The sequence below is a fragment of the Heterodontus francisci genome, chromosome 38 (genome assembly GCF_036365525.1).
Source record: "Heterodontus francisci isolate sHetFra1 chromosome 38, sHetFra1.hap1, whole genome shotgun sequence".
NCBI lineage: Eukaryota > Metazoa > Chordata > Chondrichthyes > Heterodontiformes > Heterodontidae > Heterodontus > Heterodontus francisci.
Genome location: NC_090408.1, coordinates 44592519 through 44614027, shown reverse-complemented (window position 1 = coordinate 44614027; position 21509 = coordinate 44592519). Strand labels below are relative to the sequence as shown.

The 21509-nt window shown below is 47.1% G+C and overlaps 1 protein-coding gene across 3 annotated transcripts in view; it reads left to right on the top strand.

Moving 5' to 3' along the window:
- The first annotated feature begins 211 nt into the window (after positions 1-211).
- Positions 212-21509, top strand: part of pde8a (phosphodiesterase 8A) — a 132626-nt gene continuing 111328 nt past the window's right edge. For all 3 annotated transcript variants that reach the window (XM_068018302.1, XM_068018299.1, XM_068018301.1), the window contains exon 1: positions 212-1173. In XM_068018302.1, the coding sequence (XP_067874403.1) occupies positions 934-1173 (240 nt within the window). In that variant the 5' untranslated portion in view covers positions 212-933. The remainder of the gene's footprint in view (positions 1174-21509) is intronic.

The following is a 21509-nucleotide window of genomic DNA, read 5'->3' as shown; positions in this document are numbered from 1 at the left end:
TCTCTATGATATCCCCCAGTCAGCACTCTGCCATTCTGCCCATTCACCATCTCTATGATATCCCCCAGTCAGCACTCTGCCATTCTGCCCATTCACCATCTCTATGATATCCCCCAGTCAGCAACCTGTTAAATCTCCCGCTCCGGCTCCAGCTGTACCCGGGATCCAATCAGATGCCGAGTTCTACTGACGTCATTAAAGGCCAGGGGTCAGGCAGTGCGGAGCTTGCTCTGGACTGGGAAACAGACCGGGAAGGGGAAGCTGTACACAATCCCTGGCGGGACTATTCGATTCATTCTGAACCGTTACTCTGGTTCGGTTTACATCAGAATCATTGTTGTTGCCGGTATCCACAACCTCCACCACAGGATTTACCGCCTCCGCCACAGGGCCCATTGCCTCCATTACCTCCACCACAGATCCAATCATCGCCTGCACCACCTCCACCCCAGAACCCAGCACCTCCGCCACAGGACCCAGCACCTCCGCCACAGGACCCAGCACCTCCGCCACAGGGCTGACCGCCTGCACCACCTCCACCCCAGGACCCAGCACCTCCGCTACAGGGCTGACCGCCTGCACCACCTCCGCCACAGGACCCACTACCTCCGCCACAGGGCTCTCCGCCTCCAGCCTCTTGCGCTGTCAACCCCTCCCGGCCCCACATTCCCCCTCTTCACCCGCCAAACCGGGGGCCATGAGGCTGTGACCGAAACCCCCCCTTTCCACTGCAGCCGGGGGCTCAGCTCCACATCCCGCCTCCGGATGGAGTGAGGGCCCGCGGGCGGTGCTGTTACCCCACGGGCCGGGCTCCCCTGGCCGGGCTGGGCCGGGTTACCATGCTCGGCTGCTGCCGATTGACGGCCGCTTGTCCCCGGTGTGAGGAGTGAGCCGGGCCGGGCCGGGCGGGGAGGCTGGCGCCGGCCGCCCGCCATGGGCTGCGCCCCGAGTATCCACGTCTCCCAGAGCGGGGTGGTCTACTGCCGGGAATCGGACGGTTCCAACTCCCCTCATCAAACCACCGCGGCCTCCCAGCAGAGCAGCGCCCTGGCCGGCTTCTTCTTCAGGACCGAGCGCTCCAGCACCGGCTGCCGGCCGCCTGCCAGGAAGGAGGAGCGGGAAGCCGGCCACAGCATCCAGGCGGAGAGGCAGAGTGACTGGAGCCGGGTCAAGGTGAGGGGTGGGGAGAGTGGACAAGAGTGGCGGAGGGAGGGGGGGAGTGGACGACTGGCGGAGGGAGGGGGGGAGTGGAGAAGAGTGGCGGAGGGGGGGGGAAGTGGAGACGAGTGGCGGAGGGAGGGGGGGGAGTGGACAAGAGTGGCGGAGGGAGGGGGGAGTGGACAAGAGTGGCGGAGGGAGGGGGGGAGTGGACGACTGGCGGAGGGAGGGGGGGAGTGGAGAAGAGTGGCGGAGGGGGGGGGAAGTGGAGACGAGTGGCGGAGGGAGGGGGGGGAGTGGACAAGAGTGGCGGAGGGAGGGGGGAGTGGAGAAGAGTGAGGGGGGGGAGTGGACAAGAGTGGCGGAGGGGGGGGGGAGTGGACAAGAGTGGCGGAGGGGGGGGGGAGTGGACAAGAGTGGCGGAGGGGGGGGGGAGTGGACAAGAGTGGCGGAGGGGGGGGGAGTGGACAAGAGTGGCGGAGGGGGGGGGGAAGTGGAGACGAGTGGCGGAGGGAGGGGGGGGAGTGGACAAGAGTGGCGGAGGGAGGGGGGAGTGGAGAAGAGTGAGGGGGGGGAGTGGACAAGAGTGGCGGAGGGGGGTGGAAGTGGAGACGAGTGGCGGAGGGAGGGGGGGGAGTGGACAAGAGTGGCGGAGGGAGGGGGGGGAGTGGACAAGAGTGGCGGAGAGGGGGGGGAAGTGGACGAGTGGCGGAGGGAGGGGGGGGAGTGGAGAAGAGTGGCGGAGGGGGGGGGAAGTGGACAAGAGTGGCGGAGGGAAGGGGAGTGGAGAATAGTGGCGGGGGGGAGTGGAGAAGAGTGGCGGAGGGAGGGGGGAGTGGAGAATAGTGGCGGGGGGGAGTGGAGAAGAGTAGCGGAGGTAGGGGGGAGTGGACAAGAGTGGCGGAGGGAGGGGGGGAGTGGAGAAGAGTGGCGGAGGGGGGGGAGTGGAGAAGAGTGGCGGAGGGAGGGGGGAGTGGAGAAGAGTGGCGGAGGGAGGGGGGAGTGGAGAAGAGTGGCGGAGGGAGGGGGAGTGGAGAAGAGTGGCGGAGGGAGGGGGGAGTGGAGAAGAGTTACGGAGGGAGGGGGGGAGTGGAGAAGAGTGGCGGAGGGAGGGGGGAGAGTGGAGAAGAGTGGCGGAGGGAGGGGGGGAGAGTGGAGAAGAGGGAGGGGGGGAGAGTGGAGAAGAGTGGCGGGAGGAGAGTGGAGAAGAGTGGCGGAGGGGAGGGGGGAAGAGGAAGGGTGGCGGAGGGGAGGGGGGAAGAGGGTGGCGGTGGCGGAGGGTGGGTGGCGGGGGGGGGAAGAGAGTGGCGGAGGGAGGGGGGGAAGAGAGTGGCAGGAGGGGGAGGGTGGGGAGAGTGGCGGGGGGAGGGAGGGTGGGTGGCGGAGGGGAGGAAGTGGGGGAGAGTGGCGGAGGGACGGAGGGGAGGGAGAGTGGCGGAGGGGAGATTATCGTGGAGGCCTGAGAGAATCATCGATATTTACAGCAGCGAAGGAGGCCATTCGGCCCATCGTGTCCATGCTGGCCAACAAGTAGCCATTCAGCCTAATCCCACTTTCTTGCTCTTGGTCCATATCCTTGTTAGTTACAGTGCTTCAAGTGCATATCCAAGTACTTTTGAAATGTTTTGAGGGTTTCTGCCTGTACCATCCTTTCAGGCAGTGAGTTCCAGATCCCACCACCCTCTGGATGAAAAGGTTTTCCCTCGAATCCCCTCTAAACCACCTACTTCTTAACTTAAATCTATGACCCCTGGTTATGGACACGTCCTGTAAGGGGAAGAGGGCCTTCCTATCTATCTAGACTCCTCAGAATTTTATACACTTAAATTGGGTCTCTCCTCAACCTCTTTTGTTCTAAAGAAACAGCTCTAGCCTATCCAATCTTTTCTCTGAGCTGAAGTTCTCCAGTGCCGGCAACATCCTCGTAAATCTTCTCTGTACTCTCTCTAGAACAATCACATCTTTCCTATAGTGAGGTGACCAGAACTGCACGCAGTACTCCAGCTGTGCTTAACCAGTGTTCTATACAGTTCTAGCATAGCCTCCCTGCTCTGATATTCTATGCCTTGGCAAATGAAGGTATACCGTATGCGGCTTTGCCTACCTTATCGACCTGTACAGCCGTTTTCAGGGCTCTGTGTCCATGCAGTCCATGGTTCCTTTGTTCCTCTCCATTCCTCCGTATCCTCCCATTTATTGTGTATTCCCTCGCCTTGTTAGCCTTCCCCAAATGCATTACTTCACATTTCTCCAGCTTAAACTCAGTTTGCCACTAATCTGTTCACCTAACTAGTCATTGTCATTTATGGTACAGAAGGAGGCCATTTCAGCCCATCGTGTCCATGTGATGGCTCGTTAATAGCTTCCAACAGTCTACAGCTTTCTTCATTATCAACCACACGGCCAATTTTAGTATTGCCTGCAAACCTCTTAATCATACCTCCTACATTCAAGTCCAAATCATTGATATATACAATAAAAAACAAGAGAGCTAGTGCTGAGCCCTGCGGAACCCCACTGGAAACAGTCTTCCAGTCATGCAAGCACCTATCGACTATTACCCTTTGCTTCCTGCCTCTGAGCCAATTTTGGATCCAACTTGTTACTTTGCCTTGGATGCCATGGGCTTTTACTTTCATGACCAGTCTGCCATATGGGACCTTATCAAGAGCCTGGCTAAAATCCATATAGACTACATCAAATGTACTACTTTCATTGACCCTCATATTTTCCACCTCAAAAAAATTCAATCATGTTAGTTAGTCGATAAGGAATGAAACCAAACGGATTACCTAGCATCGATCTAGGCACTGGAAATGGCAACGGCAAACCCAGCCCTGTCGACCCTGCAAAGTCCTCCTCACTAACATCAGGGGGCTTGCACCAAAGTTGGGAGAGCTGTCCCACAGACTAGTCAAGCAACAGCCTGACATAGTCATACCCACGGAATCATACCTTACAGACAATATTCCAGACATGACCATAACCATCCCTGGTTATGTCCTGTCTCATTGGCAGGACAGACCCTGCAGAGGTGGCGGCACAGTGGTATACAATCGGAAGAGAGTTGCCCTGGGAGTCCTCAACATCGACTCTGGACCCCATGAAGTCTCATGGCATCAGGTCAAACTTGGGCAAGGAAACCTCCTGCTGATTACCACCTACCGCACCCGCCTCAGCTGATGAATCAGTGCTTCTCTATGTTGAACACCACTTGGAGGCAGCACTGAGGGTGGCAAGGGCACAGAATGTACTCTGGTGGGGGACTTGAATGTCCATCAACAAGAGTGGCTCAGTAGCATCACTACTGGCTGAGTCCTGAAGGACATAGCTGCTAGACTGGGTCTGCAGCAGGTAGTGAAGGAACCAACGAAGGAAAACATACTTGACCTCGTCCTCACCAGAACTGTACCGCACGGTGCCCGTGGAGACGAAGTCCCATCGTCACGTTGAGGATACCTTCCATCGTGTTGTGTGGTACTGCCACCGTTCTAAATGGGATAGATTTCGAACAGATCTAGCAATGCAAAACTAGGCATCCATGAAGCGCTGTGGGCCATCAGCAGCAGCAGAGAGAAGTGGCTAGTGAGATAGTTGATGCGTTAGTTTTAATTTTCCAGAATTCCCTCGAACCGGGGAAGGTTCCATTAGATTGGAAAATAGTGAATGTAACTCCTTTATTAAAAAAGGGAGGGAGACAGAAAGCTGAAAACTACAGGCCAGTTAGCTGAATATCTGTCATAGTGAAAGTGTCAGAAGCTATTATTAAAGACATTCTAGCAGGGCACTTACAAAAATTCAAGTTAATCAGCTAGAGTCAACATGGTTTTGTGAAAGGGAAACCCATGTTTAACCAATTTATTGGAGTTCTTTGAAGGAGTAACATGTGCTGTGGATAATGGGAAACCGATGGATGTATTGTACTTAGATTTCCAGAAGGCATTTGATAAGGTGCCACATCAAAGGTTATTGCAAAAAATAAAAGCTCATGGTGTAGGGGGTAACATATTGACATGGATAGAAGATTGGCTAGCTAACAAGAAACAGAGAGTAGGCATAAGTGGCTAATTTTCGGTTGGCAAGATGTAACGAGTGGTGTGCCACAGGGATCTGTGCTGGGGCCTCAACCTTTTACAATTTATATAAATGACTTAGATGAAGGGACCGAAGGTATAGTTGCTAAATTTGCTGAGGGCACAATGATAGGTAGGAAAGTAAGTTGTGAAGAGGGTTTAAGGAGGCTACAAAGGGATATAGATAGGTTAAGTGTGTGGGCAAAGACCTGGCAAATGGAGTATAATGTGGAAAAATGTGAAATTGTCTATTTTGGCAGGAAGAATAAAAAACCATATTATCTAAATGGTGAGAGATTGCAGAGCTCTGAGATGAAGAGGGATCTGGGTGTCCTAATGCATAAATTGCAGAAGGTTAGGATGCAGGTTCAGCATGTAATTAGGAAAGCTAATAGAATGTTATTCTGCAAGGGGAATTGAATACAAAAGAAGGGAGGTTATTCTTCAGCTATACCGGGCATTGGTGAGAGCACATCTGGAGTACTGTGTACAATATTGGTCTCCTTATTTAAGGAAGGATGTAAATGTGTTGGAAGCAGTTCAGAGAAGGTTTACTAGAATGGACGAGCTTTCTTATAAGGGAAGATTGGACAGGCTAGGCTTGTGTTCACTGAATTTAGAAGAGTAAGAGGTGACTTGATTGAAACATAAGATCCTGAGGGGTCTTGACAGGGCGGATGTGGAAAGGATGTTTCCTCTTGTGGGAGAATCTAGAACTAGGGGTCACTGTTTAAAAATAAGGGGTCGTCCATTTAAGACCGAGATGAGGAGAAACTTTTTCTCTGAGGGTCGCGAGTCTTTGGAATTCTCTTCCTCAAAAGGCGGTGGAAGCAGAGTTTTTGAATATTTTTAAGGCAGAGGTAGATAGATTCTTGATAAGCAAGGGGGTGGAAGGTTATTGGGGATAGGTGGAAATGTGGAGCAATCAGTTCAGCCATGAACTTATTGAATGGTGGAACAGGCCTGAGGGGCCGAGTGGCCTACTCCTCCTAAGTCGTATGTATGTAGAATTGTATTCAACTGCAATCTGTAACCTCTTGGCCCAGCATAGAAGTTTTAAGGCACAGAAAGAGGCCACTTGTGCTGGCCGAAAAATGATCCACGTACTCTAATCCCACCTTCCAGCATTTGGTCCGTAGCCCTGAAGATTATGCCACTTGAGGTGCATAACCGGACTCCTTTTGAATGAGTTGAGGGTTTTTGCTTCAACTACCCTTTCAAGCAGTGAGTTCCAGACCCCCACCACCCTCTGGGTGAAAAGGTTTTTCCTCATCTCCCCTATAATTTTTCTACCAATCACTTTAAATCTATACCCCCTCATCACTGACCTCTCTGCTAAGGTCAATAGACCCTTCACCTCTACTCTATCCAGGCCCTCAAAATTTTGTACATTTCAATCAGATCTCCCCTCAGCCTTCTCTGTTCCAAAGAGAACAACCCCAGCCTATCCAATCTTTCCTCATAGCTGCATTTTTCCAGTCCTGGCAACAATCCTCATAAATCTCCTCTGTACCCTCTCTAGTGTAATTACATCCTTTCTGTAATGAGGTGACCAGAACTGCACACAGTACTCCAGTTGTGGCCTAACCAATGAGATATACTGTTCCAGCATAACCTGCCTGCTCTTATAGAGTCATAGAATTATACAGCACAGGAGCAAGGCCTTCGGCCCATCGTGTCTGTGCCGGCCATCAAGCACCTAACTTATTCTAGTCCCATTTTCCAGCATTTGGCCCCTAGCCTTGTACGCTATGGCATTTCAAATGCTCATCTAAATACTTCTTAAATGTTGTGAGGGTTCCTGCCTCTGCCACCACTTCAGGCAATGTGTTCCAGATTCCAACCACCCTCTGTGTGAAAAATTGTTTCCTCCAATCCCCTCTAAACCTCCTGCCCCTTACCTTAAATCTATGCTCCCTGGTTATTGACCCCTCCGCTAAGGGAAAAAGTCTCTTCCTAGCTAACCTATCAATGTCCCTCATAATTTTGTATACCTCAATCAGTTCCCCCCTCATCCTTCTCTGTTCTCAGGAAAACAACCCTAGCCTTTTCAGTCTCTCTTCATAGCTGAAATGCTCCTTCCCAGGCAACATCCTGATGAATCTCCTCCGCACCCTCTCCAGTGCAATCACATCCTTCCTATAGTGTGGTGCCCAGAACTGTACACAGTACTCCAGCTGTGGCCTAACTAGCATTTTATATAGCTCCATCATAACCTCCCTGCTCTTGTATTCTGTGCCTCAGCCAATAAAGGCAAGTATCCCATATGCCTTCCTAACCACCTTATCTACCTGTGCTGCTGCCTTCAGTGATCTATGGACAAGTACATCAAGGTCCCTCTGTACTTTCTAGGGTCCTACCATCCATTGTATATTCCCTTGCCTTGTTAGTCCTCCCAAAATGCATCACCTCACACTTCTCAGGATTAAATTCCATTTGCCACTGCTCTGCCCATCTTACCAGCCCATCTATATCATCCTGTAATCTAAGGCTTTCCTCCTCACTATTTACGACACCACCAATTTTCGTGTCATCTGCGAACTTACTTATCATACCTCCTATGTTCGTGTCTAAATCTTATCTTCTATACCTCGGCTAATAAAGGAAAGGATTCCATATGCCTTCTTAACCACCTTATCGACCTGTCCTGCTACCTTCAGGGATCTGTGGACATTCACTCCAAGGTACCTCACTTCCTCTACACTTCTCTGTTTTCCCATTAATCGTGTATTCCTTTGCCTTGTTTGACCTCCCCAAATGCATCACCTCACACTTCTCCGGGTTGAATTCCATTTGCCACTTTTCTGCCATCTGACCAGACCATCAATATCTTCCTGCAGCCTACAGCTACCCTCCTCGCTATCTACCACACGGCCAATCTTTGTGTCATCTGCAAACATCTTGATCATGCCCCCTACATTTAGGTCCAAATCGTTTATACCACAAAAAGCAGGGGACCCAGTACTGAGCCTTGTGGAACGCCACTGGAAACAGCCCTCCAGTTGCAAAAGCACCTGCCCACAATTACCCTTTGTTTCCTGCCACTGAGCCAATTTTGTATCCACCTTGCTACATTTCCCTGGATCCCGTGGGATTTTATTTTTTTAAACACGTGGGACCCTGTCAAAAGCCTTGCTAAAATCCATGTAGACCACATCAACTGCACTACCTCCATCAATCTTCCTTGTTACTACTTCAAAAAGTTTAATCAAGTTGGTCAAACAAGATCTTCCCTTAACAAATCCAAGCCCCAAGAACTATATCTAACTCTTTTTCTTGAATATATTTAATGATTTGGCCTCAAATGCTTTCCGTGGTAGAGAATTCTACAGGTTCACCACTTTCTGGGTGAAGAAATCCCTCTTCATCTCAGTCCTAAATGACTTACCCCTTATCCTTAGATTGTGACCCCTGGTCCTGGACTCCCCCGCCATCGGGAACATCCTTCCTGCATCTAGTCTGTCCAGTCCTGTTAACATTTTGTAGGTTTCTATGAGATCCCCTCTCATTCTTCTAAACTCTATTGAATACAAGTCTAATCAACCCAATCTCTCTTCGTACGTCAGTCCTGCCATCCCTTGTTGCTAATTATGGAACCTGGTAGGTAGGGGAGCTGAATGGCATAATCGTTGAACAATTCCTGGATTATCAGTACCGGTCATCAAGCTCCAATACACTGCCCCAAGAAACTCTTGAAAGCAGGTTCACACCTCACCATGACCGTATCATCAATTTATTGCCCAGACACACAATTTGGGGGTGGAACAACAAATACCAATTGATTCTTTTGCAGGAGATAAAAGTCCTGATGATGAGACTTACTGTTCAAATTACAGCTGGTCTGATGGCCCGCTCTGGCTTGTGTACTTTTCTAAGGTCAGCTAGTTAAGCAGCAGCTTTCACTAGCAGTTATAACCTATAAGTGCTGTCATCCTGAATGGATATGTGAAACACTTGGACAGTGCTGTCAACACTGACTTGTCCCCGTACTGCAGCTCATTCCTCGTATGGTGTGCATAACCCTGGCACATGGTTTCCAGTCTAAAGCACATTGATTTATATCTTTCATCATAAATGACCTGAACATGTTTCTTTGTCTTTAAATTAGAATATTCATGTGCTGCATTGTTCAATAATTTATTTCGTTTATTTTCATTGGATTGGTTGCCATTTAGTTGTCTTCTTTGGCCTCTTTGTCTCGAGAGACAATGGGTAAGCGCCTGGAGGTGGTCAGTGGTTTGTGGAGCAGCGCCTGGAATGACTATAAAGGCCAATATTAGAGTGACAGACTCTTCCACAGGTGCTGCAGAAGAAATTGTTTGTCGGGGCTGTTACACAGTTGGCTCTCCCCTTGCGCTTCTGTCTTTTTTCCTGCCAACTGCTAAGTCTCTTCGACTTGCCACACTTTAGCCCCGCCTTTATGGCTGCCCACCAGCTCTGGCGAACGCTGGCAACTGACTCCCACGACTTGTGATCAATGTCACAGAACTTCATGTCGCGTTTGCAGACGTCTCTAAAGCGGAGACATGGACGGCCAATGGGTCTGATACCAGTGATGAGCTCGCTGTACAATGTGTCCTTGGGGATCCTGCCATCTTCCATGCGGCTCACATGGCCAAAACATCTCAAGCGCCGCTGACTCAGTAGTGTGTATAAGCTGGGGATGTTGGCTGCCTCGAGGACTTCTGTGTTGGAGTAGATGTGCACAAACCACCTAAACATAATACCCTCAAAACTGATTTGGAGGAGACCCACTTTTCACAAAATGTTGTAGAATGTGGTGCAGGTGTAGTCAGCCATTTGGAACTTGAATACATTTCATAATACCTTACTGCACATTTGACCCATCATGCCTCTTTGAAAGCTATCCAACTAGTCCCACTTCTGTGCTCTTTCCCCATAGCCCTGTAAATTTTTTCCATTCAAATATTTATCCAATTTTCTTTTGGATTATCCACTGTTGAATCTGCTTACAGTACCCTTTTGGCCAGTGTATTCCAGATCACAACAACTAGCTGTGTTTGAAAAAAAAAATGTTTCCTCAAGTTACCTTTGGTTCTTTTGCCAATCACCATAAATCTGCCTCCTCTGGTTATTGACCCTCCTGCTGCTGGAAACCGTTTCCCCTTATTTACTTTCACAAAACCCTCATGATTTTGAGCACCTCTATCAGCGACACAAAGCTGGGTGGGAGTGTGAGCTGTGAGGAGGATGCAGAGAAGCTTCAGTGTGATTTGGACAGGTTGAGTGAGTGGGCAAATACATGGCAGATGCAGTATAATGTGGATAAATGTGTGGTTATCCACTTTGGTGGCAAAAACAGAAAGGCAGATTATTATCTGAACGGCGATAGATTGGGAAAGGGGAAGGTGCAGCGAGACATGGGTGTCCTTGTGCACCAGTCACTGAAAGTAAGCATGCAGGTGCAGCAGGCAGTTAAGGCAAATGGTATGTTGGCCTTCATAGCGAGAGGATTCGAGTACAGGAGCAAGGATGTCTTGCTGCAATTATACAAGATGTGCGACCACATCTGGAGTACTGTGTGCAGTTTTGGTCTCCTTATCTGAGGAAGGATGTTCTTGCAATGGAGGGAGTGCAGCGAAGGTTCACCAGACTGATTCCTGGGATGTTAGGACAGGTGTATGAGGAGAGATTGGGTCGATTAGGCTTGTATTTGCTTGAGTTTAGAAGAATGAGAGGAGATCTCATAGAAACCTATAAAATTCTAAACAGGAATTCTAAACAGAAACCTTCTCTGCTCCAAGAAAAATAACCCCAGCTTCCCCAGTCTCTCTATGAGTGAAGTCACTCATCTCTGGTACTATTCTAGTAAGTCTTTTCTGCACCCTCTTGAAGTCCTTAACATCCTTCTGAAAGTGTTTTTTTTTAATTCATTCATCCTTGGGATGTGGGCGTCGCTGGCAAGGCCAGCATTTTTGCTCATCCCTAATTGTCCTTGAGAAGGTGGTGAGCTGCCTCCTTGAAATACTGAAATCTGTGGGCTGTAGCTACACCCACAGTGCTGTTAGGGAGGAATTTCCAGGATTTTGTCCCAGCGACTGTGAAGGAATGACTATATAGTTCCAAGTCAGGATGGTGAGACACTTGGAGGGAAACCTGCAGTTGGTGGTGTTCCCATGCGTCTGCTGCCCTTGTCCTTCTAGGTAGTAGAAGTCGTGAGTTTGGAAGATGTTGTCGAAGGAGGCTTGGTGAGTTGCTGCAATGCATCTTGTAGATGGCACACAGTGCTGCCACTGCTTGCAAGTGGTGAAGGGAGTCGATGTTTAATGTGCTGGATAGGATGCTGATCAAGTGGGCTGCTTTGTCGTGGATGGTGGTGAGCTTCTTGAGTATTGTTGGAGCTGCACCCATCCAGGCAAGTGGAGAGTATTCCATCACACTCCTGATTTGTGCCTTGTAGATGGTGGGCAGGCTTTGGGGAGTCAGGAGGTGAGTTACTCGGTACAGTATTCCCAGCCTCTAACCTGCTGTTGTAGCCACAGTATTTACATGACTGATCCAGTTCAGTTTCTGATCAACGGTAACCCCAGGATGATGTTGGATTCAGCAATGCTAATGCAGTTGAATGTCATGGGGAGATGGTTAGATTCTCTCTTGTTGGAGATAGTCATTGCCTAGCACTTGAGATGCGAATGTTATTTGCCACTTATCAGCCCAACCCTGAATGTTGTCCAGATCTTGCTGCATGTTTGCATGGATTGTTTCATTATCTGAGGAGTTACGAATGGTACTGAACACTGTGCAATCAGTGAGCATCCCCACTTCTGACCTGATGTTGGAGGAAAGGTCATTGAAGCAGCTGAAGATGGTTGGGTCTAGGACAGTACCCTGAGGAACTCTGGCATCCATGTCCTGGAGCTGAGAGGATTGACCTCTAACAACCACAACTATCTTGCTTTGTGCTAGGTATGATTCCAACCAACGGAGAGTTTCCGCCTGATTCCCATTGACTTCAGTTTTTCTAGGGCTGCTTGATGCCATACTCAGTCAAATGCTGCCTTGATGTTGAGGGCAGTTACTTAATTCACCTCTGGAATTCAGCTCTTTTGTACATGTTAGACCAAGGCTGTAATAAGGTCAAGAGCTGAGTGGCGTTGGCGGAACAGTACCCGACATGTGTCGGGTTCGGTTCAGGTCGGGTCGGGCTCTTGTTCCGGGTCCGGCTTTCGGGCTCGGCTCAGGTCGGGTTGGGTCAGGCCGGACACGCGGTAAATGCTCTGCTGGTAAGTATTAAAAAATTTTTAAAACTTAGCTGAGCTGGGAGTCCGGGACGAAACTGAGTCTGCGCAGTGAGCGAGTGACGTCACTATGACATCATCACTCATGCGCTGCAACTTAATAAAGGGATGGTGGGGCCGAGCTGAGTGGGGTCGGGTCGGACTTGGGCCGGATTGGGCTCGGGTCCACTGGATCGGTCGGGTTCTTTTTCCCGACCTATTTACAAGGATCCCATCAGCTTTTTGAACAGCTTTCTCAACTTGTCCTGTTGCCTTCAAGGATTTGTGTACATATACCCCCAGGTGTGTCTGTTCCTGCACCCCTTTTAAAATGATACCATCTTGTTTATATTGCTTCTTATTCCTTCCAAAGTGCATCACTTCATACATCGGTTAAATTTTATCTGCCACGTGTCTGCCCAATTCACCAGTCTGTCTAATTGGAGCAATTTCCTGTGTACTGTGCACTTAATCAAAGATGTGCAAAGTGGATGGCATATTTGGGGTCCAAGGCATTCCCGCCCAAGATAAATCTGTGACGTACAGAATGAATGTGATGTTCTTCATGGTTTTTTGGGATGAATTTGAGACTAGGCGTTGCAGGAGGAAAACCAGCAAGAGAAACTCATAGTCCCACTTCCCTGCCTTTTCCCCATAGCCCTGCAATTTTTTCTCCATGTAATTATCCAGTTATCTTTTGAAGGCCTCGATTGAATCTCCCTCCACCACACTCTGACAGTTCATTCCAGATCCTAACCACTCACTGCTTAACGTTTTTCCTCATGTCACTGTTGCTTTTTTTCCAATCAGCTTAAATCAGTGTCCTCTGGTTCTCGATCCTTCTACCAACGGAAACAGTTTCCCCTTATCTACTCTGCCCCTTCCCCGCTGCCATGATTTTGAACCCCCTATCAAATTTCTTAATTTTCTCTTCTCCAAGGAGAACAGCCCCAGCTTCTCCAATCTATCCACATAACTGAAGTTCCTCATCCTTGGAACCATTCTCGTAAATCTTTAATGTCGTCACATCCTTCTGAAAGTGTGGTGCCCAGAACTGGACACAGTACTCCAGTTGAAGCCACACAGTGTTTTGTACAGGTTTATCATAACTTTCTTGCTTTTGTGCTCTCTGCTCCTGTTTATAAAGCCCAGGATCCTATATGCTTTAGTAACTACTTTCTCAACCTGCCCTGCAACCTTTAATGATTCGTGCACTTGTACTCTCAGGTCCCTCTGCTCCTGCCCCTTTTAGAATTGTACCCTTTATTTTATATTGCCTCTCCTCATTCTTCTTACCAAATTGAATCATTTCACACTTCTCTGTATTAAATGCCATCTGCCACGTGCCCGCCCATTCCATCAGTCTGTCTACATCCTTTTAAAGTCCATCACTATCCTCACAGTTCATACTTCCAAATTTTGTCATCCACCGATTTTGAAATTATGTCATGTACACCTAAGTCTAGGTCATTAAAGCACGGGCCCTGATACCGACCCCGGGGAACCCCACTATATACCTTCCTCCAGTCTGAAAAATAACTGTTCACCACTACTGTTTCCTGTCAGTCACCAATTTTGTATCAATACTGCCACTGTCCCTTTGATTCCATGGGCTCCAACTTTGCTGACAAGCCTGTTATGTGTGTTATGTGCCTCTTTATCAAATGCCTTTTAGAAGTCCATGTACACCACATCAAACACATTGTCCTCATCAACCCTCTCTGTCACCATCAAAAAAACTCTAGCAAGCTAGTTAAACACGATTTGCCCTTAATAAATATGTGCTGGCTTTCATTAATTAATCCATATTTGTCCAAGTGACAATTTTGTCCCGAATTATTGTTTCTAAAATTGTTTCCCACCACCAAGGTTACCTTGATTGGGCTGTAGTTGCTGGGTTTATCCTTGCACCCCTTTTTTGAACAAGGATGTAACATTTGCAATTCTCCAGTAGCTAGTAATCCAGAGGCTCAGACTAAAGCCCTGGGCCACAGGTTCAAATCCCACCACAGTAGTTGGTGGAATTTAAATTCAATTGATAAACAAAAATCTAGAATTGAAAGCTAATCTCCGTAATGGTGCCATGAAACCATTGTCGATTGTTGTAAAAACCCATTTGGTTCAGTAATGTCCTTTTGGGCGGGAAATCTGCTGTCCTTACCTGGTCTGGCCTACATGTGACTCCAGACCCACAACAATGTGGTTGACTCTTAACTGCCCTCTGAAATGGCCAAGTCACTCAGTTGTCAAGGGCAATTAGGGATGAGCAACAAATGCTGGGCTTGACAGCGATACCCACATCCCATGGGGTGGCGCAGTGGCTAGCACCACAGCTCCAGCGACCCGGGTTCGGTTCTGGGTACTGCCCTGTGCGGAGTTTACAAGTTCTCCCTGTGACTGCATGGGTTTCCTCCCACATGCCAAAGACATGCGGGTCGATGGGTAAATTGGCCATTGTAAAATTTGCCCCTAGTGTAGGTAGGTGGTAGGAGAATTGAGGGAAGGTGGGGATGTGAGAGGGAAAAAATGGGATTAATGTAGGATTAGTATAAATGGGTGGTTGATGGTCGGCAACGGACTCGTTGGGCCAAAGGGCCTGTTTTGGTGCTGTATCTCTCCATGACTCTAATTTAAAAAAAAGAGTGTCCTCTGGCACTCGTATCTAAGGAGGTTTGGAAGATTATGGCCAGTGCCTCCGCAATTTACACCCTTCCTTCTCTCAATAACCTCAGATGCATCTGATCCGGTCCTGGTTACTTACAACTTAAGTACAGCCAGCCTTTCTAATACCTCCTATTTATCAATTTTTAGCCCATCCAGTGTCTCAACTGCCTCCTCTTTCACCATGATTTGGGCGGTATCTTGTTCCTTGGTAAAAACAGATGCAAAGTACTCATTTATTATTTCAAGTTGAAGAAAATCTTTAAAACTCTTAATTATGTATTGTAGCAATTAGTATTTAAAATAAACTGTAAATTTCCTGCTGTAAGGAGGAAGAGCTTTGCCACGAATACTAATTGTGAACTTGTCCATGGGTTGGTATTTATTTCAGTTTGTGACGAGTGCCTTTCTCAGGGGAAGAGTGTGTCTTCAATCTGTCTGGTTTGATTCACCCAAAAGCTCGAGCTATATTAGGCATCCTTTCAATGATCAGAATGAGTAGCGTTTACTTCTCTTCCTCTTCAAGACAAAACCTCCTCGTCTTGGTGAGGAGGTTGAGAAGGAGCCTGAGCAGATTTTCGAAGTTGGAAAAGCAAAGTAGGTCAGAGCTATTTAACACTTTTCCCCCCACCTCTATTTAACACACTTTTTCTCCCTCTCATTCCCCTCTCTGTCTCTCTCTCGCTTGTGACTGGTGTTTTGTGGTTTGTTCCAACTCGTGCACTCCACTGATCAGCCCTTTGAACCAAAAGGTCAGGTAGTTCCCCTTTAGCACCACTGGTTTTTCTTCGTTTAGAATGAAGGTGGTTTAATTTTTAAAATGTTTTATTGCTCTCATCATTTTGGAGCATTCGATATTTCAAATTAACTTTTTTGTGTTAATAAATTCTGAACACCTTGCTGCAGGAACAGGCTGACCCCTCTCCCTCTCTTTAAATGAGGACTGCTCTTGTAATAACTGAGCCAGCTTGTTAAATGAGCAAACCATCCAAAGGTGACTTCAATGTTCAACTTTTCTACATTTTTAAAGAAGTGAGAACACAAAGTTTTTTTTAAAAATTGCACTTTGTTACATTCTTTAAGCATGTGCTCTTGGGAGGGGGTAGCAGAGTGAAGGAAGGCATTTGCATTTCTCTACATTTTGCAAAGTCAGCATCAAACTGTCCCAGGAAAGGTATAGTGCAGTAAAAACAGAAAATACTGGAAATGCTCAGCAGGTCTGGCAGCATCTGTGGAGAGAGAATCACAGTTAATGTTTCAGGCTGATGACCTTTCTTCAGAACTGGGAAATGGTTAGAGATGAACAGAGGCAGGAAGAGGGGACGAAGGAACAAAAGTGAAGGTCTGTGATTGGGTGGAAAGCAAAAGAGATTAAATGAGATTAAAGGGATGATGGTGCAAGGCAAAAGGAGATGGTAGTAACAGGAGGTGTAAATGATCAAAGCAGCACCTGCTGTCTGAAAAATATGGGCGCAATGATTGAGCTGAAATAGCTGAATGCAGTGTTGAGTCTGGAAGGCTGTAAAGTGCCTAATCGAAAGATGAGCTGCTGCTGCTTGAGCTTCTCGAGCTTCAGGCGAACAGCGTAGGAGCTGGGTTCAGAGTAGGAGAGGGCGGAACAATTAAAATGACAAGTGACTGGAAGCTTGCAGACTGAACGGAGATGTTCTGCAAAACAGTCAACCAATCTGCATTTGACCACTCACCCACCCCTGGATTGTGAGCAGCGGAGTATTCTTAATTAAAAGAAATGTGTAAATTGCTGTTTCATCTGGAAGGAATGTTTGGGGCCCTGGACAGTGAAAAGGGAGGACATGAAAGGGAAGGTGAAAGGGATGGTGAGGGATTGTTGGGGATGATTTGAAGAGTGGGCCACGGTGTCGTGAAGGGAATAATCCCTTTAGAATGCTGGGAGGGGAAGGGAAGATGTATTTGGTGGCATCACATTGGAGGTGGGGTAAATGGTAAAGGATGATCCATTGAATGTGGAGGCTGGTGGGATGGAAGGTGAGGACAAGGGGAACCCTATCATGGTTCTGGGAAGGAGTCTAAGCAGTGAGAGCAGAAGTGCAGGAAATGGGATGGACGCAGTTAGCAGTTCTATTAATTATGAAGGGGAATCCTCAGTTGTGGAAAAAGGAAGGTAGAGTGGGTTGGGTGCACTGGTACACAAGGTAGCATTGTCAGAACAGATGCGACAGCGGTGGGAAAACTGGAATAAGAGCAGGAAGCAGGGTGGGAGAAAAAATATTTAAGGTAGCTGTGGGAGACAGTGGGCTTATAGTAGATATTGATTCACAGGCTATCCCCAAAAATGGGGATCGAAAAGTCAAAGGAAGAATCGGAGATAGACCATGTAAAGGCGAGGGAGGAGTGGAAATTGGAAGCAAACTTGTTGACATTTTCCAGTTCAGGGCAAGAGCAGGAAGCAGTACCAATATAGTCATCAATGGACTGGAAAAAGAGGTGAAGGAGAGGGCCTGAGTAGTACTAGAACAAAGAATTTTCCACCTATCATAGGCATAGCTTGGACCCTTTTATTGGAGGAAATGAGGGGAATCAATGGCAAAGTTGCTCAACATGAGACAAACGAAATACTGCAGATGCTGGAAATCTGAAATAAAAACAGAAAATGGTGTAAATACTCCTCAGGTCTGTCAGCATCTGTGGAGATAGAAACATTTTGGGCCGATGACCTTTCGTCAGAACTGGGAAAAGGTAGAGATGTAATAGGTTTTAAGGAGTTCGAAAGAGGGAATGTGTATTATTGAAAATAGAGACATGTTGCCAAACCTTAATCTTGCACTCATCAGGACAGTCCGCAAGAATACCAATGTAAGGGAAAACAAATTTATACTGTATAAGAGAGTGCTGTTTGATTGGCAAGTGAACTCTGATAGAGGCATTGTCATGGAGAATGCACCAGTTTACAGTGACTGACCGTTAACTGCCAAGCTTTGTTTGAAATTTAAATCAGGCAGCTTGACACTGGTCAAGGCATTGCCCTAAGAAATGAACCCTCGAATGGCTGTCACTTATTTTGTTTAGCTGAAACAAGTGCAATGTTTGTACATGTTCTTTCTGTCTGCAAAGAACAGGGTCCTGTTAATATATGTAGCTTCCAGTACATGCAAATGCGCCACACCTGTGAGCCTTACTGACAATTTAAATTGGTGGTCAGCATAATTCTTAGCACACTGAGGGTTATTTAGCAAATGTTGTCCAATCGCAGAATCATATCTAATGTTGGACACTGTGTTTTGAGTTTTGCAAGCACGGGCTGGCTGAGTAAGGCCTGTATCTTGCCTGTTGCGAACAGCAGAAGGAACATAAAAACAAGAAATGCTGGAAATACTCAGCAGGTCTGGCAGGATCTGTGGAGAGAGAAGCAGAGTTAACGTTCCAAGTTGAAGAAGGGTCACTGACCTGAAACGTTAACTCTGCTTCTCTCTCCACAGATGCTGCCAGACCTGCTGAGTATTTCCAGCATTTCTTGTTTTTATTTCAGATTTCCAGCATCTGCAGTATTTTGTTTTTTTTTTAGTGGAAGAGGCATGTTGTTTGATACGATCCACCTTAGGGACGTACGGCCTATTTTCCCAGCATCTCACTGGCATTGGAATTCACATCACATTACTCACTGGTGTGTTAGGCAGGATGTCTTTTTGGCTTGATGGCAGCATCCCATTAGTGGCAAACGCCACATGTGTTGCTACTGCATAGCAGCAGTGTGAAACAGCTGGCTTCACCTGTTGCTCAAATTTTTGGGATACGTTTCCCTTCCAGGATAATTTGAAGTAGATGGGACACTTTTCAGAGCCGAAAATGACAGCTTTAGGCCCGTTCATAAGTTTGCGTGATATACAGCGAGAAATGATCTGATCAGGGTAGCCATTGTCATGCAGGATGCCTTTGATTCGCCCTATTTTAGCATCAAGCTTGCATGGTGAGCAAATGGCTCGGGCCCTATTTACGAGTTTGCCGATAAGGCCAATCTTATAGCGCATGGAACTGTAAGAATCCCAACCTGTGTATTGACCAGTGAAGGAAGGTTTGTGGTAGACCATGGTAGAGGACCCCTTAGCAGATATCTCAACTACCTCAAGGAAAGGGAGCTCATTTGATGCTCCATTTCAAAGGTGAAGTGATTGGGTGGAAGACAGGAGACATTAAATGATGAGCTGCTGGGGCAGAGACAAAGGGAGTAATAATGGGACAAGTATAGAAAACAAGAGATGTGTCAAGATGAGGTGTGAACAGCAAAATAATGAACAGCTGCTGTCCGAAAGCAAAAATGAGAGTACAGGTTCAGTCAGGTGAAAGAGGGTGGTGGTGGATGGGGACTGGTTGGACCTCTGTTCAAGGAAGAAGTGCAGAGCCCTTACTCTTCTGATGGGGGATGGAGGTTTCGAGGAACTGGACGTCCATTGTGAAAAGACACAGTTAAGACCAGGAAACTAAGTGGTGGAGGGCATCGAGTCGTGGATGTTGATGGGAAGAGACTGGGCTAGGGGAGAAACAGAATCTGGTATTTCTGCACCTGCTATGTGATGTGGCCATTTAACCCTCTTGGCCCTTGTGTGATAGAACTTGAATTCATACTCTGTGCTTTGGAAAAGTTTAAATTACAACAGAATTTTTAGTTATTCCACGAGTGGCTGCTCTTGGGAATCTTCCCAGTGTCTTTGTTGAAATCCTGACTCTTGCCAAATTTGCCAAGTTCAAGCAGCTTTACCTCTGCTTTATCCTTTCCATAAGTAGTAGCTTTTGAAATTCTGAACAGTGTTTTACATGATTGGTTCATTACACCTGACATTATGATGTTCAATGTTTGCAGGATCCCTGTGTGAATTTGACTTGTATATCAGTTGTTACGGTCAAATGAGGAGGGGTCGAAGGGCTTCCCTGTTTTTCCCCCTCCTTGTTTGACCACAACAGGTTCAGTTCTATCTTAAAGTGGATGTACTGGCCAATTCAGTAGGTGTTTGATTACTTGCTATGATCATAACGAGCAAATCAGACAGGATTTCTTGAGTTTAACAAAGTACCTAAACCGAACTAATGAAAATCATAAACTACACGCCAATTTTCACAAACGCACACACACTAGAGGTTTACACGCACACAGGTTACTGAGTGGGAAAAGGTGGATTGGTTGAGTTAGAGTCCATAGAAAAACGGGGTATACAGTCTGTGGGGTTTGGTGATTTGGCTGGCTTCTAGCTGAATTTGTTGGTCTTGAAGCTTTTAGTTTGAAGAGTCAGTGGGTCTCTTGGAGACAGCGATGTGGATGATTGTAGCCAGGGGATGCAAAGATGGTCAATCAATAGGCAGAGTTCGAAGTTTTAAGTTGAAAGGGAGGGATAGAGGTGGAGGAGCCCCCACTTGGGTCTGCACATGTCAGAGTCTGGAAGTATATCCTTGCTGCTGCGGAGAAAACACAAGCTTAAAACCACATATGGGGAGGGGCTTATCACATGGCAGTCATAGAGTGATTCAAATGTGGTAATAGTGTTTCTTTTGATAATAAGAACAGGTAGTTGCCTTACATTTCCTGGGTCTTGGTTCTTGCTGGGATGAGCAGCCATTTTGTCTCCACCTCACGGACACAGCAATGCAAGATACAGGGTTGCAGATTAGCTGGCCATCCTAAGCTGCCCGAAAAGTCATCCTTCATCTGTTCTCTTAAATTTCTTCAAAAAAATATAAATTCAGATCTCCAGTCAGGGGATTAAAGAAAATCATTCAAAAAAGCAAGTTGGCATGACACAGTATTTGATGGAGAGCGCAGAAACACTGCTTATATTATCGATTGAGGGTGATTTTGTAACTTGTGGCTTTCACTAGTGAATATAAAGATCTGTTCATATCTTGTGCTGTGTATTGAATAGATAATTGTGATTTATAAGGATGCAATCAAGGGACTCTGATTCTATAGATTAATGGCAATTCGAGATTGAGTTACAATCAGTAATTGAGCTCTGATTCAGATTATATTGCCACATGCAAGAGCAATATTGTAGTTGTTTATAACAAGTCCCTTGATCACTCCCAGCTATCTGTTTCAGATTCTATAACCCACCAAACCCCTCAATGAGATTACGCTGTCAATTCTCCAATTAATGTTTATGTATTGTGTACGAGTAACTGGGTCTGAATTCATGGGATTTCTGTTCTGAGCCTTTGCGCATGTGGAATGTTTGAAGAGTGTGATGTTCATCAGAGATGAGATCTTGTCCATATTAGGAACGTTCAAATGTGCCAACAAAAATAAAATGTTTGCTAATAGAGACTTTCATTTAGGGCCTTGGTTGAGCTTTAAACCCGGGAGGAAGGGTTCTTGTAGAAAAACATGCAGTAATTACAACCTTTTTTTAAG